This window comes from Bos taurus, chromosome 21, assembly GCF_002263795.3.
Source record: "Bos taurus isolate L1 Dominette 01449 registration number 42190680 breed Hereford chromosome 21, ARS-UCD2.0, whole genome shotgun sequence".
Taxonomy (NCBI): Eukaryota; Metazoa; Chordata; class Mammalia; order Artiodactyla; family Bovidae; genus Bos; species Bos taurus.
This window is the reverse complement of record NC_037348.1, coordinates 21105935-21129712: the sequence shown is the minus strand read 5'-3', so window position 1 is coordinate 21129712 and position 23778 is coordinate 21105935. Positions and strand designations below refer to the sequence as shown.

Sequence of the window (23778 nt, the reverse complement as noted above, 5' to 3'; positions counted from 1 at the left end):
GAGGAACCGTTGAGCAACCGCAAACAGGCAATGAGTTTCCTCAGAGAAACGGCCCATCTCAGAACCACTGGCACAGAGGCAACTTTGACAAACGGAAGGAGATGTGGTTCTGTAGCGGTTGTTGCCAGTCCTCACTCACAGAGAGCCCTGAACTCCTCTCCCCAGGCCGCTGCCTCTAACTGGAGATGGGCTTCTCACCCTCACAGCACCAATGTAACAGTTTTAACCTGACTGTCCACGCTGCCTGGTCCCCACGCTTTCTAGGTTCCAAATGATAAATTCCACTGACGTTTTGTGTTACAGCCGTTCCCACCTGGGGAGGAAAGTGGCATATACAGAAGCAGTAACCGAGAGGGGTATGGCTGACAACGGGCTAGAATCGAACTCTGAGAGATGCCTCAGGAGAATTCTTCTGACCAATATTTGAGGAGATGACAACCCATGGGGTGGCTGTGAGCACTTTATCTTGTCAAAGAAACATGCTCAGCTTCTGTACTGAATACCTGCCAACCCAGGAAAAGTTACTTTCCTAGAATGGGATTCTGGCTAAATGTTTCCTTAAAAAAGTAATCATATAGACATCTTGTTTTCAGACTTTTGGACTCCAGAGCTGTTGGGGAGTACATGTCTGTAATTTTAAGCCAGCTAGTTTGTGGTACTTTGCTATAACAGCCCTAACAAACTACTACAGATAGTATAAAAGTTTCCTTTGGTGCATAAAGCATTACAAAATAGGTATCTTTCTCCAGCACCTAACATCTGAGGGACCTGGGGCAAGAATCTAAATAGAGGCCGAGACGCCAAATGTCTAATTATTTAAAAGTTAAAAGTCAAGCTAATAATCATTTGGATAAAATATATTCTATTACCACAGGAATAATTGCAACAAGCAAGATCCAATGTTGAATGCTAAAACTGGTGGGCAAAACTTTAATGACAAACAGGATATTTGCATAATCTCCAAGTATCTCCCCCTAAATGTTTATCAGTCACTGTGGAGGTTTCAACATAGGTCTCAAAATTCTCTGATCATCCTACATCCAGAAAATGGTGTTTACATTCTCTCCCCTTCCAGTGTGGTCTGGACCTAGAGCATGGAAGGGGGAAAACAGTCGCTCAACCGTGGAGAAAGCTGGCAGATCACTTTAAGTGATCAGGGTTAACATCAGCAGTGGTGCTATCACATACCCCCCAATATAATTCAATGAAAAGAGCATTTCACCTCTGTGAGATCTTCCTCCAAATCCTTAACCCCAGTTTGAATCATGAGGAAAAATTCAAACTGAAAATCAGGGCCATTGCACAAAATACCTGACTGGTACTCCTCAAACATGTCGAGGTCATGAAAGACAAGGTAAGACCAAGACATCACACATATAGGTACAGTGTGAAAAGATGATGACCGAATGCAATATGATATCCTGGATTGTACCTTGGAGCCAAAAAAAAAAAGTATCTAGGAAAAACTGGCAAAATCTGAAAAAAAAAATCTGTAGTTTATTGTATTATACCAACATTATTTGCTTAATTTTGACAAATGTACCATGGTTATATTAAATGTTGGTATTAGGGACACTGGGTGAAGGATATAAGGGAACTCAGTCATATCTTTGCAACTCTTCTGTAAATTATTTCTAAATAAAAGGGTTGGAGGGCTTCCCTTGGCTCAGTGATAAAGAATCTGCCTGCCAATGCAAGGGACACGAGTTTGATCCCTGGTCTGGGAAGATCCCACGTGGTAAGGAGCAACTAAGCCCCTGTGGTAAGGAGCACCACACCACTGAGCCTGCACTCCAGAGCCTGGGAGCTGCAGCTACCGAGCCCACATCCTGCAACTGCCGAGGCCAGCACATCCTAGAGTCCGTGCTCAGCAACAAGAGAACCCACCACAGTAAGAAGACCACGCACTGCAACTAGAGGGTAGGCCCTGCTCTTCAAAACTATGGAAAAGCACATGCAGTAGCAAAACCCCAGCACATCCAAAAATAAATAAATAAAATTATTTTTAAAAGTAAAATGTTTTTCGGGGAAAGTGATTATCTGGAAGATACTGGAACTCTAAAGAGCCTTTGGTCAGTCTTACCTTGTAGGAGCAAGGCTGCAAAGTTCCCTCCTTTAGAAATTTCCATCTTTATACAGGTGGTTTGCTTGCTGGCATCCTCCTAAAAAGAAGAGAGAAGCTGATAGAATAAGTTCAGCCTGATGATAGAGGAGAGTGTATTTCAGGGCCTTTCGTAGTTCACATCAGGAAAAAAAAAATCCTTCTAAAGATTGAGGCATAAAAAGATGCCTCAAATTGCTTCAGACTTTCCATTTTTGTATAGGAATTGGACAAGATTGCATGTAAAGCAGTAGAACTCAATTTTCCATCTAAAGAATTTTGGACTTATTTCCTGGTTTCATAAATACTCCTGATCATTTGCAGTGATTTCATACTATCTGATCTCCTGCTCAGGTTGCAAACCCTCAGACCTATGATTAGCTCTTTTCAAAATGTGTTGAAAAGAGTTCTACATGACAATGAAAACTCTGGTCAGTTGCTTGAAAAAAAGGCTCTGTCTAGGCTATAGTACTGCCATAGTCTGATTTGGCTCATAAACAACATCTATTTCTCACGATCCAAGGTTTCCAAGGATTTCTGGCAGATTCAGTGTCTGCTAAGACCTAGCTTCCTGGCTCATGGACCGCCTGCCACCTCTGTGTCATGTGGTGGAAGGGTTGAGGGAGCTCTCTTGGGCGGTAATTCCACTCATGAGAACTCTGCCCTCATGACCTAATCGCCTCCCACACTGGGGATCAGAATTTCAACATGAATTTTAGAGGCACAAAAATATTCAGTCCATATCGAGTGGAGACTGAATGGAACCCTAGTATGAAACCTGCTTGAATTTTCAGCAAGGTGAAAAAGACTCAATGTATACAGATGTGCTGTACCTTTCAGGAGCTCTAAGACTAGCAAAATTAGGTGCCTAGAAGAATTAGGCTAGTAAGCCCCCTAAGTTATTTAAGGAGAGGGAGTTTTAAACATTTAGTTTTTCTTTCACTTTCTTGTTTAAAAATGGAAGTATATTTGATGTACAATATGAAAGTGAAATCTGAAACTGAAGTCGCTTAGTCGTGTCCGACTCTGTGTGACCCCATAGACGGAAGCCCACCAAGCTCCCCCGTCCCCGGGATTCTCCAGGTAAGAATACTGGAGTGGGTTGCCATTTCCTTCTCCAATGCATGAAAGTGAAAAGTGAAAGGGAAGTCACTCACTCGTGTCCGACTCTTTGCGACCCCATGGACAGTAGCCTACCAGGCTCTGCAACCCATGGGATTTTCCAGGCAAGAATACTGGAGTGGGCTGCCATTTCCTTCTCCAGGGGATCTTCCCAACCCAGGGATCGAACCCAGGTCTCCTGTGTTGCAGACAGATGCTTTACCATCTGAACTACTAGGGAAGCCCGATGTACAGTATAGTGATTCACAATTTTTAAAGTGTACATTCCATTTATAGTTATTATAAAATATTGGCTATATTCCCCATATTGTTCAAAATATCCTTGTAGCTCATTTTACACATAATAGTTTGTATCTCTTAATTCCGTAATCCTATATTACTCCTCTCTACTTCTCCATACCCCTTGTAAGTACTAGTTTCTTCTCTATATCTGTCTGTTTCTTGGTTTTTTCTTTTTTGTCATATTAGCTAGTTTGCTATATTTTTTAGATTCCACATAAAAGTGATATCATACAATATTTGTCTTTTTTCACTTAGCCTCAGTTCAGTCGCTCAGTCCTGTCTGACTCTTTGCGACCCCACGAATCGCAGCACACCAGGCCTCCCTGTCCATCACCAACTCCTGGAGTTCACTCAAACTCATGTCCATCGAGTCAGTGATGCCTTCCAGCCATCTCATCCTCTGTCGTCCCCTTCTCCTCCTGCCCCCGATCCCTCCCATCATCAGAGTCTTTTCCAATGAGTCAACTCTTCGCATGAGGTGGCCAAAGTACTGGAGTTTCAGCTTTAGCATCATTCCTTCCAGAGAAACCCCAGGACTGATCTCCTTCAGAATGGACTGGTTGGATCTCCTTGCAGTCCAAGGGACTCTCAAGAGTCTTCTCCAACACCACAGTTCAAAAGCATCAATTCTTCAGCGCTCAGCCTTCTTCACAGTCCAACTCTCACATCCATACATGACCACTGGAAAAACCATGGCCTTGACTAGACGGACCTTTGTGGGCAAAGTAATGTCTCTGCCTTTGAATATGCTATCTAGGTTGGTCATAACTTTCCTTCCAAGGAGTAAGCGTCTTTTAATTTCATGGCTGCAATCACCATCTGCAATGATTTTGGAGCCCCAAAACATAAAGTCTGACACTGTTTCCACTGTTTCCCCATCTATTTCCCATGAAGGGATGGGACCAGATGCCATGATCTTAGTTTTCTGAATGTTGAGCTTTAAGCCAACGTTTTCACTCTCCTCTTTCACTTTCATCAAGAGGCTTTTTAGTTGCTCTTCACTTTCTGCCATAAGGGTGGTGTCATCTGCATATCTGAGGTTATTGATATTTCTCCCAGCAATCTTGATTCCAGTTTGTGCTTCTTCCAGCCCAGCGTTTCTCATGATGTACTCCACATGTAAGTTAAATAAGCAGGGTGACAATATACAGCCTTGACGTACTCCTTTTCCTATTTGGAACCAGTCTGTTGTTCCATGTCCAGCTCTAACTGTTGCTTCCTGACCTGCATATAGGTTTCTCAAGAGGCAGGTCAGGTGGTCTGGTATTCCCATCTCTTTCAGAATTTTCCACAGTCTATTGTGATCCACACAGTCAAAGGCTTTGGCATAGTCAATAAAGCAGAAATAGATGTTTCTCTGGAACTCTCTTGCTTTTTCCACGATCCAGCGGATGTTGGCCATTTGATCTCTGGTTCCTCTGCCTTTTCTAAATCCAGCTGGAACATCAGGAAGTTCACGGTTCACATATTGCTGAAGCCTGGCCTGGAGAATTTTGAGCATTACTTTGCTAGCGTGTGAGATGAGTGCAATTGTGCAGTAGTTTGAGCATTCTTTGGCATTGCCTTTCTTTGGGATTGCAATGAAAACTGACCTTTTCCAGTCCTGTGGCCACTGCTGAGTTTTCCAAATTTGCTGGCATATTGAGTGCAGCACTTTCACAGCATCGTCTTTCAGGATTTGAAATAGCTCAACTGGAATTCCATCACCTCCACTAGCTTTGTTCATAGTGATGCTTTCTAAGGCCCACTTGACTTCACATTCCAAGATGTCTGGCTCTAGGTGAGTGATCACAGCATCGTGATTATCTGGGTTGTGAAGATCTTTTTTGTACAGTTCTTCTGTGTATTCTTGCCACCTCTTCTTAATATCTTCTGCTTCTGTTAAGTCCATACCATTTCTGTCCTTTATTGAGCCCATCTTTGCATGAAATGTTCCCTTGGTATCTCTAATTTTCTTGGAGAGATCTCTAGTCTTTCCCTTTCTGTTGTTTTCCTCTATTTCTTTGCATTGATCGCTGAGGAAGGCTTTCTTATCTCTCCTTGCTATTCTTTGGAACTCTGCATTCAGACGCTTATATCTTTCCTTTTCTCCTTTGCTTTTTGCTTCTCTTCTTTTCACAGCTATTTGTAAGGCTTCCCCAGACAGCCATTTTGCTTTTTTGCATTTCTTTTCCATGGGGATGGTCTTGATCCCTGTCTCCTGTACAATGTTTAGGAGACAATCCCTGTCTCCTAAACGCTATTGGTGTGTTGTAATTCACTAACATTATTTTGTGTATAATGTCCCTGTCAAGTTTAGATATCACAGTTCTGCTGGTCACAGTTCTGAAATGAGTTGATGAGTATTCCTTGTATCTTTTTTTAAAGAGATTTCTTTTTACATAAATTTAAAAACAGTTTTCCCTGGTGGTTCAGATGGTAAAGTGTCTGCCTGCAATGTGAGAGACCTGGGTTCGATCCCTAGGTCAGGAATATCCCCTGGAGAAGGAAATGGCAACCCACTCCAGTACTCTTGTCTGGAAAATTCCATGGATGGAGGAGCCTGGTAGGCTACAGTCCATGGGATCACAAAGAGTCGGACATGACTCAGCAACTTCACAAAGGCACAGATATTAAAGGTACAACTTGATGAGCTTGGACATATTTAAATGATGAGTTTGGACATTTTATATTAAAGGGTCACCAGTCAGGGGGGCAGTGGGGTTTCTCGGAGCTCTCTGGGGTCCACTCTGCCCCTAATACTGATTAAACTCTTATGCTATGCTATGCTAAGTGGCTTCAGTAGTGTCCGACTCTGTGCGACCCCATAGACAGTAGCCTACCAGGCTCCCCCATCCCTGGGATTCTCCAGGCAAGAACAGTGGAGTGGGTTGCCATTTCCTTCTCCAATGCATGAAAGTGAAAAGTGAAAATGAAGTCGCTCAGTCGTGTCCAACTCTTAGCGACCCCATGGACTGTAGCCTACCAGGCTCCTCCGTCCATGGGATTCTCCAGGCAAGAGTACTGGAGTGGGGTGCCATTGCCTTCTCCGATTAAACTCTTATAACATCTTTTAATTATCTATTTTGACTGTGCTGGGTCTGCATTGCTATGCACGGGCTTTATCCAGCTGGGCAAGCGGGGGTTACCCTGTCGCAGAGCGTGGGCTTCTCATTGTGGTGGCTTCCTTTGTTGCGGAACATGGGCTCTAGTGCCTCAGTCATTGCGGTAGTTGCTCGTGGGCTCCCGAGCTCCAGCTCAGTGGTTGTGGTGCACGGGCTTAGCTGCTCCGCGGCATATGGGATCTTCCTGGACGAAGGAGCTAACCTGTGTCCCCTGGCAGGCAGATTCCAATCTACTGTACTACCAAGGAAGTCCCCAGCAGCATCTTTTGATGAGCATAAGTTTTAAATTCGTTTTATTAGGGATATGATAATAACATAATAAACTGTGCATATTTAAACTGTACAGTTTGATTAGTTTAGACATATATAGATCCCTTGAAACCAGCACCACAATCAAGATAAGGAACATATCCATTCTTCCCGCCCCTTTGTAAGCCTTCCTTCCACCCCTCTCCCAACCTACCCAGGCAAAAACTGGCATTCTCTGTCCCTAGATTAGTTTTGTATCTTCTTGAATTTTATAGAAATGGAATCATACAGTATATATGTATTCTTTTTTGTCAGACTTCTTTCACTCAGCCTAATTATTCTGAGATGTAGCCATGTTGTTATATGTATCCCTTTTTACTGCTGAGCAGTATGTGCCAAGATCGATTTAGCCATTTACCTGTTGATGGGTGCGGAGTGGTTTCTGGTTTCTGGCTAAGACCAAGAAAGCTGCTAGGAATGTCCATGTACAAATCTTCATATGGAAATATACTTTCATTTCTCCCAGGCAAATATCTGGGAGTGGAATGGCCGCATCATATGGCGGGTGTACGTTTAACGTCTTTTTTAAAAATAATTGCCAAAGTGGTTGTGGTACTAGTCCTCACCGCCAGCAGTGTATGAGAGTCCCGGCTGTTTCATAGTCTGCTAACACTTGGTATGGTCTGTCTTTTCAATTTTAGGCATTCTAGTACACATGCAGGGACAGATCATGATTTTAATTTGTATTTTCTCTAATGACTAATGGTAGTGAACATCTTATTTATCTTCTATATATTCTTTGGTGAACTGTCTTTTTTTTTTTTTTAATCAAGATATTTGCTCATTTTAAAAACCTGTGTTGTTTTTCTTATTTTTGAGTTTGAGAGTTCTTTATATCTTCTAGATACAAGTCTTTTATCAGATATGTGATTTGCAATTATTTGCTCCTAGTCTATAACTTGCCTTTGTATTCTTTTAACAGTGTCTTTTGTAGAACAGAAGGTTTTAGTTTTGATGAAGTCTGACTTATCAGTTTTTTTTTCTTGTATGAAATACAATTTCGGTATTGTAGTTTAAAAACATAAATACAGTATACTAACGCATATATATGGAATTTAGAAAGATGGTAACAATAACCCTGTGTACGAGACAGCAAAAGAGACACTGATGTATAGAACAGTCTTATGGACTCTGTTGCAGAGGGAGAGGGTGGGAAGATTTGGGAGAATGACATTGAAACATGTAAAATATCATGTAAGAAACGAGTTGCCAGTCCAGGTTCGATGCACGATACTGGACGCTTGGGGCTAGTGCACTGGGACGACCCAGAGGGATGGTATGGGGAGGGAGGAGGGAGGAGGGTTCAGGATGGGGAACACATGTATACCTGTGGCGGATTCATTTTGATATTTGGCAAAACTAATACAATTATGTAAAGTTTAAAAATAAAATAAAATTAAAAAAAAAACTTTGCCTAACAAAGATCACAAAGACTTGCTCCTGTTTTCTTCTAGAGGTTTTATAGTTTTTGAGTTTTCATATAGCTCAAATGATCCATTTTGAGTTAATTTTTGCATATCACATGAGGCCTGAGAGATTCCTAATAGCTCGGTTGGTAAAAAATCTGCCTGCAATGCAAGAGACCCCAGTTCAATTCCTGGGTTGGGAAGATCCAATGGAGAAAGGATAGGCTACCCACTCCAGTATTCTTGGGCTTCCCTGGTAGCTCAGCTGGTAAAGAATCTGCCCACAATTCGGGAGACCTGGGTTTGATTCCTGGGTTGGGAAGATCCCCTGGATAAGGGAACAGCTACCCACTCTAGTATTCTGGCCTGGAGAATTCCATGGACTGTGTAGTCCATGGGGTCACAAAGAGTCGGATGCAACTGAGAGACTTTCATTCACTCACATGAGGCATGAGAAGTTTCTTTGATGAAGTCCCATTTCAGTTTTTTTCTCTTACAATTAGTGCCTTTTGTGTCCTAAGAAATCTTTGCTTGCCCCAAGGTTGCAAAAACCATTTCCTGTATTTTTTTTAAAAAGGATAATGTCTTTGCCCTTTAAAGTTAAGTCTATAATTCATCTCTAATTTTTATATATGATGTGATGTAGGGTTGAGCTTCATTCCTTCCCCCAATATGTTTATCCAGCATTCCAGCATCATTCCAGCATCCCCCACACAAACTGAATTGCTTTGGGCTCATCAGTAATATTTTTTATAAAATAAACTGCAATTAAAAATATAATCTTAGCAATACCTCCTCCTTTTTAGGTTTGTTAATTTAAAAAACACTTTCAGAAACCTACAGCATGCAGGCAAGGTACTAGGAATAAGAAATATATGGGTCCATGTCCTGTGCTCTCGAGGAACTTACCTCCAGGAGAAGAAACAGTCATAAACAAATAAGTATGGAGGGTGGAGAAACACTGTGATAGAAATCCTGTCCTATATGGTTGTGACACAGGAGGGAAAGGTCAACTTCTCTTGGGAAAGTAGCTCAGAGAGGAGGATGTCTGAGCTGGTCTTGAGGAATGAGAGCAATTTACGAGGCACACATAGTAGGCAGGAAAACAAGGAGAGCTTTCTAGGCGGAGGGGAAGAGTATGGATAAGAGAACAGGATGTGAAGCAGCCTGGAAAATTTAGGGACTTGTTAGTAGTTATTAGGGCTTCCCTGGTGGCTCAATGGTAAAGAATCCACCTGCCAATGCAGGAGACATTGGTTTGATGCCTGGGTTGGGAAGATCCTCTGAAGAAGGAAATGGCTATCCACTGCAGTATTCTTGCCTGGACAATTCCATGGACAGAGGAGCCTGGTGGGTTATAGTCCATGGGGTTGCAAAAGAGTCAGACACAACATAGCAACTCAACAACAACAAAGTCGTTAAGAGATACATTGATCTGGTGCTCAATTTGGACTGGAATTCCTTAGCAATTTTCTTCTCTTGACAAGAGGGTAAATAAATTCAAGGCATTCAGTATGTACTCTGATGGTGAGGGAGCTTTCAGTTGGATATTCTGGAGGAAGCTCCCTGGCCAGGGAGGTCTCTACTTCTCTCTACTCTAGGATAGCTGTCATTGCCTCCATGTTAAAAGTAAACTTGATTTGCTACAGCTTTTGGCCCAGCTATCAATGAAAGAACAGGAGCTTACCAATTCATTGATGGCTTTGATGAGGTAAAGACCATCCTTATAAAAATAAAACAGTCGAACAATACCTGAAACAGAAAAATAAGGAAGATTGAGAGACAGACAAGTGAGCTGAAGACAAATTGGAATTTTATATATTTGACTTTCTGAAATATCATAAGCTCGTGCATTATTAGGATTCCTCCCTAGCCCCTCCACTGCCTGTGATCATCTTGGTTTCCTGGCCTTCTTCCACCCCTCACTTGAAATGTTCAAGCTATTTTCGCTCTTAGGTCATCTCTAGCTACACTGGCCCTACCTTCTTATTTTAGAATCTGTTTGTAAGCACTTCAGCTACACTGATCCACTCCTTGATTTCTGCCCACCTGTTTTAGCACATCACCCCAGCGTTTCACACTGTCACCCAATCACTTCCTATGGCAGCGGTGGTTTAGTTGCTAAGTCCTGTCTGGCTCTTGCGACCCCATGGACTGTAGCCCACCAGGCTCCTTTGTCGATGGGATTTTCCAGGCAAGACTACTGGAGTGAGTTGCATTTCCTTCTCCAGGGGATCTTCCAGACCCAGGAATCAAACCCGGGTCTCCTGCATTGCAGGCAGATTCTTTACTGACTGAGCTACGAGAGAAGCCCTCACTTCCTGTGAGTGTTCATTATTCCACTTGCGAGTGTATGGATTCTCTGAGGGAAAGGATAGTTTCTTCCTCTTCTATGTGCCTCATCTCTCAAACCCCAGCAAGCTCCCCATGAAGTTAATTTTGTCAATTCAGTAAGTAATTCAGTCATTCTAATTCCCGTTTAACCTAAGGGTTCTAGTATATGATCATCACCCACAAACTTCAAAAAAACACCACTTTCTTGAGGTGCCTCCCAGACACTCATAACCTACCTCTATTGCCGTAATACAGACTTTGAAGAGGCACCTGGCCCGCTGTGGGTAAAAGTCTAACTCAACCCAATAAATATTCATGGATATCTGCTCCAAGACCTCAAAGGCTCGAAGGACAACCAAGGCAGTCTCCGCCTTCCCGTTTATCACATTCAGAATCACAGAGACATGAAACCAACTGGATATAATGCAGTGTGATAAATGCAATCCTATCGTCAGACCAAACTCCTCCTGAATATCAACATTCCTACTCCAGGTGCCTCAAACATGTACATGTGCAAATGGAAGCTTTCAACTCACAGTCCCCTGGAACCTTACTCTCCTATAACTGCTTTTCAAGGAATGGTATCATCTTCTACCCCATTATCTAAAGGCAGAAAGGAGTCATTTTTCTTCACACCCACCACTCCCCAACTCCACACATATGTTCCGTCTCTCACCAAGTTTTTCCATCATATTTTCCTTTTCATTTTTTAAGCTTTTTGTTTTGAACTAATTTTAGACATATAGAAAAACTGCAAAAATACTACAAAGCATTCCCTTATACCCCTCACCTCACTTCCCCTAGTGTTAACATCTTACAGAACCATAGTGCACTTTTCATTTAAACCGCTCCTGCCTTAGTTCAGACCTTCATAATTTCTCTCTTCAATGGATGCACTAGCTCTTCCTGGTCTCCCTACCTTTCCATTTGGGTTTTTCAAACTCCTATCTGGGTGCTCTTCCTAAAACATCAATGGCATCAGGTCATTCTCCTACAGAAAGAGTATCCTCCAGGACACTGTCCATAGTTCTCTGCACAAAGGTTCCTCTGCCTGGTTCATCCTCAGGCTGAGTGGGGAAAGCAAGCCTCATGTATGTGAGCAGCAGGACTGCTGAGTGCTGGAAAGGGTGTGGACTCTGGGGCTACACTGCCTGGTTCAAATCCTGCCTGTGCCACTTTCTCTGTTGTTATTTAGTGGCTAAGTCATGTCTGACTCTTTGCAAACCCATGGACTGTAGCCTGCCAGGCTCCTCTGTCCATGGAATTCTCCAGGCAAGAATACTGGAGTGGGTTGCCATTTCCTCCTCCAGGGGATCTTCCCAACTCAGGGATCAAACCCGCATCTCCTATATTGGCAGGCAGATTCTCTACCACTGAGTCACCCAGGAAGCCCGCTTTCTGCATTACCTCTTCTGAAAAACAAGAATAATAAACTATACCTATCACCTAGGCTATTGTGAGGGTGAAATGGACCAACCTATGTGAAACGTTAGAACAGTGCCTGGCACACCACACTGTCCTGCAGATGTTGGCTGCTACTACATGACCAGGGAGAACTCTCCATGTCTGGTCCCTCCCATGCCTGGAAAGAAGATTAAACTGAACAACAGTCTACAGGTACCTGTAAATTAGGCTAAAAAGGAAAGAGAGGAACATGTACCCATTTCATCCACAGGAGCAATAAGTATTTCACTCCCCAAATCTGTGGCCCAGATGGAAATGACATCAACCTTAAGTTTCTCCCAAACATATAATTGTTTAGCGTTATGCAGATTATAGATAGAGAATCCTTTGCTTCCTCCAATAAACACATAGTCTTGGGAAACATCCATGCAGTTTGGCATTGTGTTGAGCTGGAAAAAGCAAAACAAAGAGAAAGGGAACAGTTTTCAGTTACTGCCATCTGAAAGTAATATGAGCTAACTTTTCTTTTTTTGGCAGCAGTGTGCAGCTTGTAGGATTCTCAGTTCTCCAGCCAGGATGGAACTTCTGCCCCCTGCAAGGGGAGTGTGGAGCCTTAACCACTGGACCACTAGGGAAGTCCTGAGTTAACTCTTCAAAAAGGGATGCAGGTCCTTCCTAGTTATGGTATCCCACCCAAATGCAGTGCCCATCTAAATATCTTGCCCAGATATCAAGAAAGTCATAGTATTCTACATTTAGGGGAAAGGGGCAAGAGAAAGCAAGGAAGTTGAGAAGAAATGCTCGTTCACAACACCAAGCGTGGCCACAGCCCTGCGATAAGTGGACCAGTGGCCCCATTCCCTGTACTTTGTTCTTCTAGAACACTGTGGAAAGAGTTGTAGCTGACACCTGGGCAGATTCTCAACCACCAAGCAAGACAGCGATTGATACACTCCAAAAGATTTTCAAATAACAATAGGATGTAAAAGGTAGATGTGCATAATCTTCAGTTAACCAGAACACCCATTTACCCAGGCAATGACTGCTGCTGCTGCTAAGTCACTTCAGTCGTGTCCAACTCTGTATGACCCCATAGATGGCAGCCCACCAGGCTCCCCCATCCCTGGGATTCTCCAGGCAAGAACATTGGAGTGGGTTGCCATTTCCTTCTCCAATGCATGAAAGTGAAAAGTGAAAGTGAAGTCGCTCAGTCGTGTCTGACTCTTCGCGACCCCATGGACTGCAGCCCACCAGGCTCCTCCATCCATGGGATCTTCCAGGCAAGAGTACTGGAGTGGGGTGCCATCGCCTTCTCCGCAGGCAATGACTAGATCCGTTTTAATCAGCATCAGCATGCCTGTAATCTTTCCAACATGCACCTGTCCTACAGGTAAATGAAGATTCCTGGCAGGAATTCCTTCCCAGGAGCAGGTGTTTTCATTTATTACCTTAACACTCAGTTGAGGAGACTTCCCTGGTGGTTCAGTGGTTAAGACTCTGCCTTGAAATTCAGGGGACACGGGTTCGATCCCTGGTCAGAGAGAGAGCCCACATGCCCCAGTTAGTGAGCCCATGTGCTCTTGAGCCCCTGTGCTATAACAAAAGAACCCACATGACAAAATGAAGATCCCACGTGGTGCAACTGAGACCCAACACAGCCAAATAAATAAATAATTAATAAAATAAATGTTAAAACCACCACTCAGTTGAGAAACAAGGCCACCTTGGCAGCTGCTCCATACCTTACTTTCTCTAAGTGGATGGTAGATGGTGGGCAGGGTCCGGCGGAGCTCAGCTTTCTTTGAGGTGTCCCTCGCCTCAATCATTTCCCATGAACGGTCAAACAGTGAGTTCACCATCTTGTTGATCATTCGATATGGCTGGGGTAGGGAATCTTGCTCTTGATCTGGATCCTTGAAGACCCAATCATCTTCATCGTCCTTAGACCAGTCCTTCTCTGTCGGGGACGGCACCTCCAGTGTCCCCTTTCGGGTAAAGATGGGGAGCTTCATCTTCTGACTTCGACTTCCTTTGGGACTTGCCATCACAGAAGATAGCATTGGAAATGTCTATGAAATTCTGAAAAGCTGGTCAAAGAAGTAAGCCAAGGTACTTAGAGATAAAAGGGGGAAGTTATCAGAAGACAGCACATCATCCTCCTTAGAGTATTAGGTTATGGGCACTATTTATTCTAGAGCCTGGCACCTCCCTCATTACCACATCATTAATATATGCTCTTCATTTTAATAAGGATATCAGCAGAGACAGGTTTTGACTATTCATATCTTTCAGGCCACCCCAAGATGACATGTGCTATGATGAAAGGAAAGGAGTTTGACTTCTTGCTGCCTTTCTTCACCTCCTGATAAGAGAGTGGCTTTCTGTCCCAAATTGAATACACCCTTTCTCTGCAACTTATGCCTTCTCCTGGCTCTTCCATCTCTGCAAATGGCTGTGCTGAAGCCAGCTGGGTAGGGGGCCATGATTCTCTGCTTGTTTTCCTTTCACCTCCAGTCAGGTACAGTGCAAACACTTCCATTCCTTGCTGTCAAGTTTACTCCTTCCTCTCTATTCCCCCTGCTGCCATCCAGCTCTGTAGGCACAGTGCCCAGAGCCTATGAGATTTCTCAAGGGCTTACAGAAATATCTGAGACCTGAAAAGAAATGGACTAAAAAAGAAAATCCCACAAAATCAAAATAAATACTTATGAAAACACTGACAGCATATCAACTCCACTGTGTGTACATAATATCTAAGTCTATAAGAAAAGAACAAGTAATCTGTATTTTATAAAACTCAAAACTGTACACTTATAAGAAGGTTTTCAAATGTTACAGTTAATAAAAGGCATTTAATGTGGCACACGGGGTACATTTTAAGATGTTTAATAGGTAGTGGAGTAGGGTCTTGCACTGTTGGAGTGCCTTGGGGCCCTGGAAGCCTTATAAAGGCCCTGGTACCATCATCTTTTCTCTCGTGTGAGAGTACATCTGTGATATTTCCGTGCAAAGTGAGAAGAGACTATCTGGGTCTGAGTCTGAAAGGAAAGAACCATCTGAAATCATCAGTAGGAACACTAAACTGAGCTCACACAGGGCTAGGAATAATGCCTGTTTCCACCAGCAAGAACAGAAAACCTCATTATTTACAAACATCAGGTACAGTACTCAGGAGAATCTAGCCAAGTAGTGGGAAAAATTAATCCTATTCAAATACTGTTCTGGTATTGCCCAACAAAACTTGGAAGTCAGAAGATCAAACTTAATGAAGTAACTTGACTACAAATATTTATAGAACAAATATTTATAGGAATACAAATATGAAACCAAGCCCAGATAAAACTAAGTTCCCTTACTGAGTTTGTGATTAATCTCTCTATCTAAAACTTTACTCCCTTGCCTCTCTCCTTTGACTTCACTCCATTTCTTCTGCCCTCTGACCTCAATCCTGAACACCAGTCAACCAGAATCAGATGACTAAGATTGCAGTTGCCGATAACATCGTAAATGTACTAAGATTGCTGTTATAGACATCATCATTAACGTACAAACTCAGGTTGTTTATCTAGGGCAAGATTAAGCTCTTAGATCCCCAAGTCACGGACTACCTGGCCAGAGAATCACGAACTGGGTCATCCATAGCTCCCAAAACTATGACTAAGACATGTCACAGAAATGTCACAAGACAACAATAATCCCAATTTCTTTTCCACTTTGAAATATCCCTAACCCAAAAACCAAGAAGGAGTGGATACAAGACTCATTTCCCACTCCCTTGCTTTGTGCCCTGCAATAAACCCTTCAGTTCAGTTCAGTTCAGTCGCTCCGTCGTGTCCGACTCTTTGAGACCCCATAAATCGCAGCACACCAGGCCTCCCTGTCCATCACCAACTCTTGGAGTTCATTCAGACTCATGTCCATTGAGTCAGTGATGCCATCCAGCCATCACATCCTCTATTGTCCCCTTCTCCTCCTGCCCCCAGTCCCTCCCAGCATCAGAGTCTTTTCCAATGAGTCAACTCTTCGCATGAGGTGGCCAAAGTACTGGAGTTTCAGCTTTAGCATCATTCCTTCCAAAGAAATCCCAGGGCTGATCTCCTTCAGAATGGACTGGTTGGATCTCCTTGCAGTCCAAGGAACTCTCAAGAGTCTTCTCCAACACCACAGTTCAAAAGCATCAATTCTTCAGCGCTCAGCCTTCTTCACAGTCCAACTCTCACATCCATACATGACCACCGGAAAAACCATAGCCTTGACTAGACGGACCTTTGTTGGCAAAGTTGTCTCTGCTTTTCTTTGCTGCAAACACTTGCTGTCAAAATTTGGCTTTCTGTGTCATGGACACATGAGCCCTTGCTCAGTTACAAAAATAATCAGCATCCAATGGAGTAAAATTCACAATGTCTAAGATCCAATTAAAAAATGACTGTGGTATATCTACATTATGGGATACTACTGCTGCTGCTGCTGCTAAGTCGCTTCAGTCGTGTCCAACTCTGTGTGAACCCATAGATGGCAGCCCACCAGGCTCCCCCGTCCCTGGGATTCTCCAGGCAAGAACACTGGTTGCCATTTCCTTCTCCAATGTATGAAAGTGAAAAGTGAAACTGAAGTCACTCAGTCGTGTCCGACTCTTCACAACCCCATGGACTGCAGCCTACAGGCTCCTCCGCCCATGAGATTTTCCAAGCAAGAGTACTGGAGTGGGGTGCCATTGCCTTCTCTGTTACGGGATACTGCTGCTGCTGCTGCTAAGTCACTTCAGTCGTGTCCGACTCTGTGCGACCCCATAGACGGCAGCCCACCAGGTTCCCCCGTCCCTGGGATTCTCCAGGCAAGAACACTGGAGTGGGTTGCCATTTCCTTCTCCAATGCATTACTACTCAGTAATAAAAATCAAAAAACTACTGATAAACACAAAAACATGGATGAACCTCAAAGGCAATATGCTGAATGAAAGAAACCAGTCTAAAAACCTATGTGCAGTGACTCCATCTATAAGGCATTCTTGAAAATCAAAACGAAAATGGGGATCAGAACAGTAGTTGTCAGGAGTTATAGGTGGGGGGTGATGTTATTTTAAAAAGAAGAGCATGAAGGAATTTTGGGGGTAGTGAGACTCTTTCATTCAGATTGTAAAGAGCTCTGCAGAGACAATATGATTATCTATAGAGAAAACCTGATTATCTATGGAGAAAAGCTGATGGAATCTTCTAAAAAAAATTTTACAAGAGCTAATAAAGTTAGCAAGGTTGCAGAATAAAAGTTCAATATACAAAAATATACTCTATTTCTATATAATGACAACAAACAATCAAAAATTAAAATTAAAAATGCTATTGTTAATAGTATAAAAATATGAAATACTTAGGGTTAAATCTGACAAAAGATGTACAAGACCTGTGCCCTGACAGCTATAAAATACCACTGAGTGTGTATGTGTTAGTCGCTCAGTCATGTCTGACTCTTTGTGACCCCATGGACTGTAGCCAGCCCAGCTCCTCTATTCATGGAGTTCTGCAGGTAAGAATACTGGAGTGGGTAACCATTCTCTTCTCTAGGGGACTTTCCTGACCCAGGGATCAAACCCAGGTCTCCTGCATTGCAGGCAGATTCTTAACTGTCTGAGCCGCCAGGGAAGCCCATAAAATATCACTGAAAGAAGACCTAAATAAATGGAGAGAGACAGATCTTATTCATGGGCTGGAAGACAATGTTTTTAGGGTGTCAATTCTCTCCAAATTGATTTATAAAAAATTAAAATAATCCCTATGATAATCCCTGTTGGCATTATTTTTTAGAAATTAAGAAGTTGATGTTACATTTCATATGGAAATGCAAAGTACCTAGAATAGCCAAAATTACTTAGAAAAAGAAAGAATTAGAAAATTAACATTACCTACTTCAAGACTTAAAAAGCCACAGTAATCAAGGCAGTATGATATTGGCACTTAAAAAAAAAAAGACAAAAAGACAACAAATAACAAGTGTTGGTGAGGATGTGCAGAAAAGGGAACCCTCATACACTGCTGGTGGGAATATAAATTAGTGAAGTCATTACAGAAAATAGTATGGAAGTTCCTCAAAAAAATAAAAGTAGAATTACCACTGTTGTTGTTTTTCGGTTGCTAAGTCGAGTCTGACTCTGCAACACCACAGACTGCAGAACTACACAGAAAAGGTCTTAATGACCTGGATAAACAGGATGGTGAGGTCACTCACGCAGAGCCAGACATCCTGGAAGTCAAGTGGGTCTTAGGAAGCATTACTAGGAACAAAGCTAGTAGAGGTGATGCAATTCTAGCTGAGCTACTTAAAATCCTGAAAGACGATGCTGTTAAAGTGCTGCACTCAATATGTCTGCAGATTTTGAAAACTCAACAGTGGCCACAGGACTGGAAAAGGTCAGTTTTCGGTCCAGTCCCAAAGAACTAACATATGATCCAGCAATTCCACTTTGGGGCATTTTTCCAAAGAAAACAAACAAACAAACAAAACTATTTTGAAAAGATATGTGTATCCCTAGGTTCATTGCAGCATAATTCACAATAGCCAAAATATGGAAGCAACCTAAGCATCCTATCGATAGATGAATGGAAAAAGAAGATGTGATATAGATAATGGAATATTATTCAGCTGTAAAAAAGAATAAAACCTTGCATTTGCAACAACATGGATAGACCTAGGGGTTTCTCCGGTAGCTCAGTCAGTAAAGAATCTGCCTGCAGTGCAGGAGACTCGGGTTCAATCCCTGGGTCAGGAAAATACCCTGGAGAAGGAAATGGCAACCCACTCTAGGATCCTTGCCTGGAAAATCCCATGGACAGAGGAGCCTGGTGGGTTGTAGTCCATGGGGTCGCAAAGAGTTGGGCACGACTGAGTGACTAACACCAGACCTAAAGTGAACTATGCTAAGTGAAATAAGTCAGACAAGAAAGACAAGTACCATATGATTTCACTTATATATGGAATCTAAAAAAATAATACAGGGACTTCCCTGGTGATTCAGGGGCTAAAACTCCATGCTCCCAATGCAGGGGGCCTAGGTTTGATCCCTGGTCAGGGAACTAGAGCCCAGATGCCACAACTAAGAGTTCACACTCTGCAGCTAAGACCCGGTGCAGCCAAACAAATTAAATTAAAAATACTTAAAAAAATACAAGTGAACAAACAAAACAAAATAGTCATAGATACAGAAAACAAAGAGGTGGCTGCCAGAAGCAGTAGGGGATGGAGAGATATGTAAAATAGGTCAGGGAGATGGAGAGGTACAAAAAAAAAAGACAAATATATCAATGAAACTAGAGAAGACAGAATTAGATTCACACATATATGGACAGTTTGTTTTTGACAAAGATAATTCAGTGAAGAAAGTACAATCCTTTCAATAAATAATGTTGCATCGGTTAAATATCCATATGGGGAAAAAAGAACTCTGATCCATACCTTGCACTATATACAAAAATTAATTCAAAGTAGTTGTTGTTTAGTCACTAAGTCGTGTCCGACTCTTTTGCAACTCCAAGGACTATAGCCTGCCAGGTTCCTCTGTCCATTGGATTTCCCAGGCAAGAATTCAAAGTAGACCATAGGCCTAAATGTAAAACTATAAAACTTCTAGAAGAAAACATAGGGAAAAATCTATGCAATCTTCAGTTAAACAAAGATTTCTTAGCTATGACATTAAAGCACACACTCCATAAGAACAAACTGATAATTTATACCTTTCAAAAACAAACTTATGCTCCTCAAAAGACATTTAAGAAAATAAAAGGTAGCCCAAAGACTAGGAGAAAATACTTGTAGGCAAAATGTTTGTATTCAAAATATTTTGAAAATTCTTAAAACTCAATAATAAGAAAATGATACATTTTTTTCAAATGGGCAAAAGATTTGCATCGACACTTAACAAAAGAAGATATACAGATGGAAAACAGGCATATTAAAGATGTTCTTCATGGTTAATCATTAGGGAAATGCAAATTATAATTACAGTGAGACAGTACTACCCATGTATTAGAATGCCTGAAGTTAGAAAGATAGACATAACAAATGTTGTTGAAGATGAGGAAAACTGGAACTCTTCCAGTTGTTGCTGGGAAAGTAAAACACTACAGTTTAGAAAACAGTTTAGCATTTTCTTAAAAAGTTAAATTTACATCTACCACAATATCCATTCATTCTACTCCTAGGTGTGAAATAAGGGAACTGAAATCATATGTCCATACACAGACTTGTAAATGAACATTCATTACAGTTTCACTTCCGGGAGTCTCAAACTGAAAGCAACCTAAATGTTTATCAACAGGTGAACAGACAAACTCCTACACATTCACATCCCATTCACATCAGTGGGAACACGGAATAGTAGAGCCTCTTTGGAAAACAGCTTGGCAGTTTCTTACAAAGTTGAAAACACACTAACAGGATTTAGCAATGCCATCTCTACATCTGTATGCAAGAAAAATTAAAGTGTTTCATATGAAAATCTGTACTTAAATATTTATAGCAGCTCTATTTATAACTGCCTCCAACTGGAAACAATGCAAATGTACTTCAGTGGATAAAGAGACAATAAACTATAGCACATCCATACAATGGAATACTACTCAGTGATTAAAAATTTACAAACTACTGATATAGACAACATGGGTGAAACTCAAATGCATTATGCTAAGTGAAAGAAATCAAATAGAAAAGCTACATACTGGACTTTTTTGGTCCAGAGATTAACACTCTGCACTTCCAATGCAGGGGCATGGGTTTGATCCTTGATTTTGGATGTACCACATGCTTCACAGAGTGGCCTAAAAAAAAAAAATAAAGGCTACATACTGAATGATTCAATTTATGATACTGTGGAAAAGGCAGAATTGTAGGTATAGCAAAACAAACTATACAAATCTGTGTTTAGCAGCACTCTATGCTCATCTCTATCATCTGACATATCACTGCACTGTACTTTCCTCTTTTCTTGTATGCCTCATTAACTCTATTGCCATAGGCCTAGAGCTTAGCACAGTGGGTGGTACAGTTCAGTTGCTTCGGGGCCAGGTTCTCACATCCTGCCCAGCTGTCATCCCCGAGGAAGCCAGGCATCCAAGGCAACTAGCTCTCAGGCTCCTCAGGCCGCCCAAATGGGGAAGCCAGGTCTCATAGACTGTGAGCCAGACAGATGGCCACTGCTAGAGGGTCACAGAGACAGGGAAGGGGGAGAGGTTCACTGCTCCTCCTTGGGCCAGTGCTAGTGGAGGGCCTTAGTGAGGGCTCTGGAGCCCTCAGGACACAGTCCCCAATCTGTTCCCTGGGCCTTCCAGCTCACCCACTAGCACAAGGTGGTAAGCTGGAGGGCCTCCAAGAGAAAGCCTGAATCTGCCTCTTACCTCACTCTCCACCTGATGACCACCACACCACCAACCCCTGACTCAATCTCTTCTCCAATGGTCCCTCTTGACAGTTACCAGTGTGCAGGGCCCACTGCAGTGCTGACCAATAGCTGGGCAGGAACACTAATTGTGGCTCATTGACAGTTGGTTGCTTGTGGGCAAGGCCCACTGAGGCACCGACCAATGGCTGAGCAAGACCTGTTGCCTAATAACAGGGTACAGAGTAAATGAGGCACAGCAATTGGGAAATAAGTGCCTCAAGGCTGTATATTGTTACCCTGCTTACTTAACTTATATGCAGAGTACATCATGCGAAATGCCTGGCTGGATGAAGCACAAGTTGGAATCAAGATTGCGGGAGAAATATCAATAACCTCAGATATGCAGATGACACCACCCTTATGGCAGAAAGTGAAGAATTAAAGAGCCTCTTGATGAAAGTGAAAGAGGAGCGTGAAAAAGCTGGCTTAAAACTCAACATTCACGGCATCTGGTCCCATCACTTCATGGGAAATAGATTGGAGAAACAATGGAAACAGTGAGAAACTTTATTTTCTTAGGCTCCAAAATCACTGAGGATGGTGACTGTAGCCATGAAATTAAGGACTGCAGGTCCTTGGAAGAAAAGCTATGACCAACCTAGACAGCATATTAAAAAGCAGGGACATTATTTTGCCAACAAAATCCGTCTAGTCAAAGCTATGGTTTTTCCAGTAGTCATGTATGGATGTGAGAGCTGGACCATAAAGAAAGCTGAGCACCAAAGAATTGATGCTTTTGAACTGTGGTGTTGGAGAAGACTCTTGGAGTCCCTTGGACTGCAAGGAGATCCAACCAGTCCATTCTGAAGGAGATCAGTCCTGAATATTCATTGGAAGGACTGATGCTGAAGCTGAAACTCTAATACTTTGGCCACCAGATGTGAAGAACTGACTCATTGGAAAAGACCCTGATGCTGGGAAAGATTGAAGGCCAGAGGAGAAAGGGATGACAGAGAATGAGATGGTTGGATGGGATCACTGACTTGATGGACATGAGGTTGAACAAGCTCCAGGAGTTGGTGATGGACAGGGAAGCCTGGTGTGCTGCAGTCCATGGTGTCACAAAGCTTTGGACATGACTGTGCGACTGAACTGAGCTGAACTGAAGGGCTGTGCTCATCCTGCTCTGTTACAGCTGGTAAAGAACTAGAGATCAGCTTTCTCCACAGTGCCATATTCTAGCTGGGTTTCCAGGTACTCCAAGGAGTCCAAGAATCCTGAATGTGAAACTGGTCTTCTAGATCATTATGATGGTATGTTGTCAAGGTAGGAGAAAAGAACATGTCTTATACAACAATTGTTACCTTGATTTAAAATTTAAATATTTAAACATGGTTTGTGGGGCTCTATTTGTACTTTTACCCAGGGCCTACAAATGTGAGGGGCAGACCTGATCATGGGAATAAAGTTTAAAAAAATTGACGCCCTTACTTTGTGACAATAAGTGAGTAGTAAGTCGCTCAGTCGTGTCCAGCTCTTTGTGACCCCATGGACTATACAGTCCACGGAATTCTCCAGGCCAGAATACTGGAGTGGGTAGCTGTTCCCTTCTCCAAGGGATCTTCCCAACCCAGGGATTGAACCCAGGTCTCCTGCATTGCAGGCAGATTCTTTACCAGTTGAACCACAAGGGAAGTCCAAGAATACTGGAGAATTCTATAAAATTATTGTTTATGGAAGAGTGGGGCTTCATGTCTTCAAGCCTCAAAAAGGAAAGTTCAGTGGTGTAGTTTTATTGTAATCTCTTTTAGCCCCCACTTCCTTCATATTAACCCTTTTTCAGAATTCCCTCAAGGAGCAATCTTCTTTCAGTGTTCATTCAATAATCCTAACAGAAAATTCTCTCACTCTACCTAGCTCTCATGCTAAAATACACCCCATGAATTGGCTTATCTCTGCTCTAACCATTTTCTTCCCCAGATCTGGAACTGGTGTTGCTCAAGGGAAAACAGAGATACAGAGCTGGGAAATGATTAGGCACCTCAGTCCCCAAGCAAAAAGTTCAGGGAAACCTCCATTCGGGACTCCGCTGTGGAGGTCCCTGGGTACCCGGGATCTGCGGGGAGGCGCAGGGCGTCCTAGGGACGCCTGAGGTTGAGGGGACAGGTCCCCTCAGAGCCCCCGCTCGGAGATCCTAGAGATAGAGGGGAGTCCTGGCACATGTGAGGAGCCGCGGCACCCGGATCAGAAGCCGATATTTCTCTCACCTGGACCAGCAGCGTGGCGTCGCCGTAGTAACCACAACTTCCGGTCCCAACCGGACGTCCACTAAGTCCTCTTTGGAAGGGG

At 42.7% G+C, this 23778-nt stretch overlaps 1 protein-coding gene across 5 annotated transcripts in view; it reads right to left on the bottom strand.

The window, feature by feature from the left end:
- Positions 1 to 23778, bottom strand: part of WDR93 (WD repeat domain 93) — a 52366-nt gene extending 28588 nt beyond the window's left edge. For 4 of the 5 annotated variants that reach the window (XR_009492109.1, XM_024982312.2, XM_024982314.2 and 1 more), the window contains exons 1-5: positions 23697 to 23778; positions 13805 to 14149; positions 12319 to 12511; positions 10012 to 10076; positions 2084 to 2162 (exon numbers count right to left, since the gene is read on the bottom strand). Coding sequence is in view for 4 of the 5 variants with exons in the window: in XM_024982312.2 (XP_024838080.1) it covers positions 2084 to 2162; positions 10012 to 10076; positions 12319 to 12511; positions 13805 to 14122 (655 nt within the window). In the remaining variant the exon portion in view is untranslated. Of the gene's footprint in view, positions 1 to 2083; positions 2163 to 10011; positions 10077 to 12318; positions 12512 to 13510; positions 13594 to 13804; positions 14150 to 23696 lie in introns of those variants that run through there. The other variant, XM_059879276.1, reaches the window with a different exon arrangement.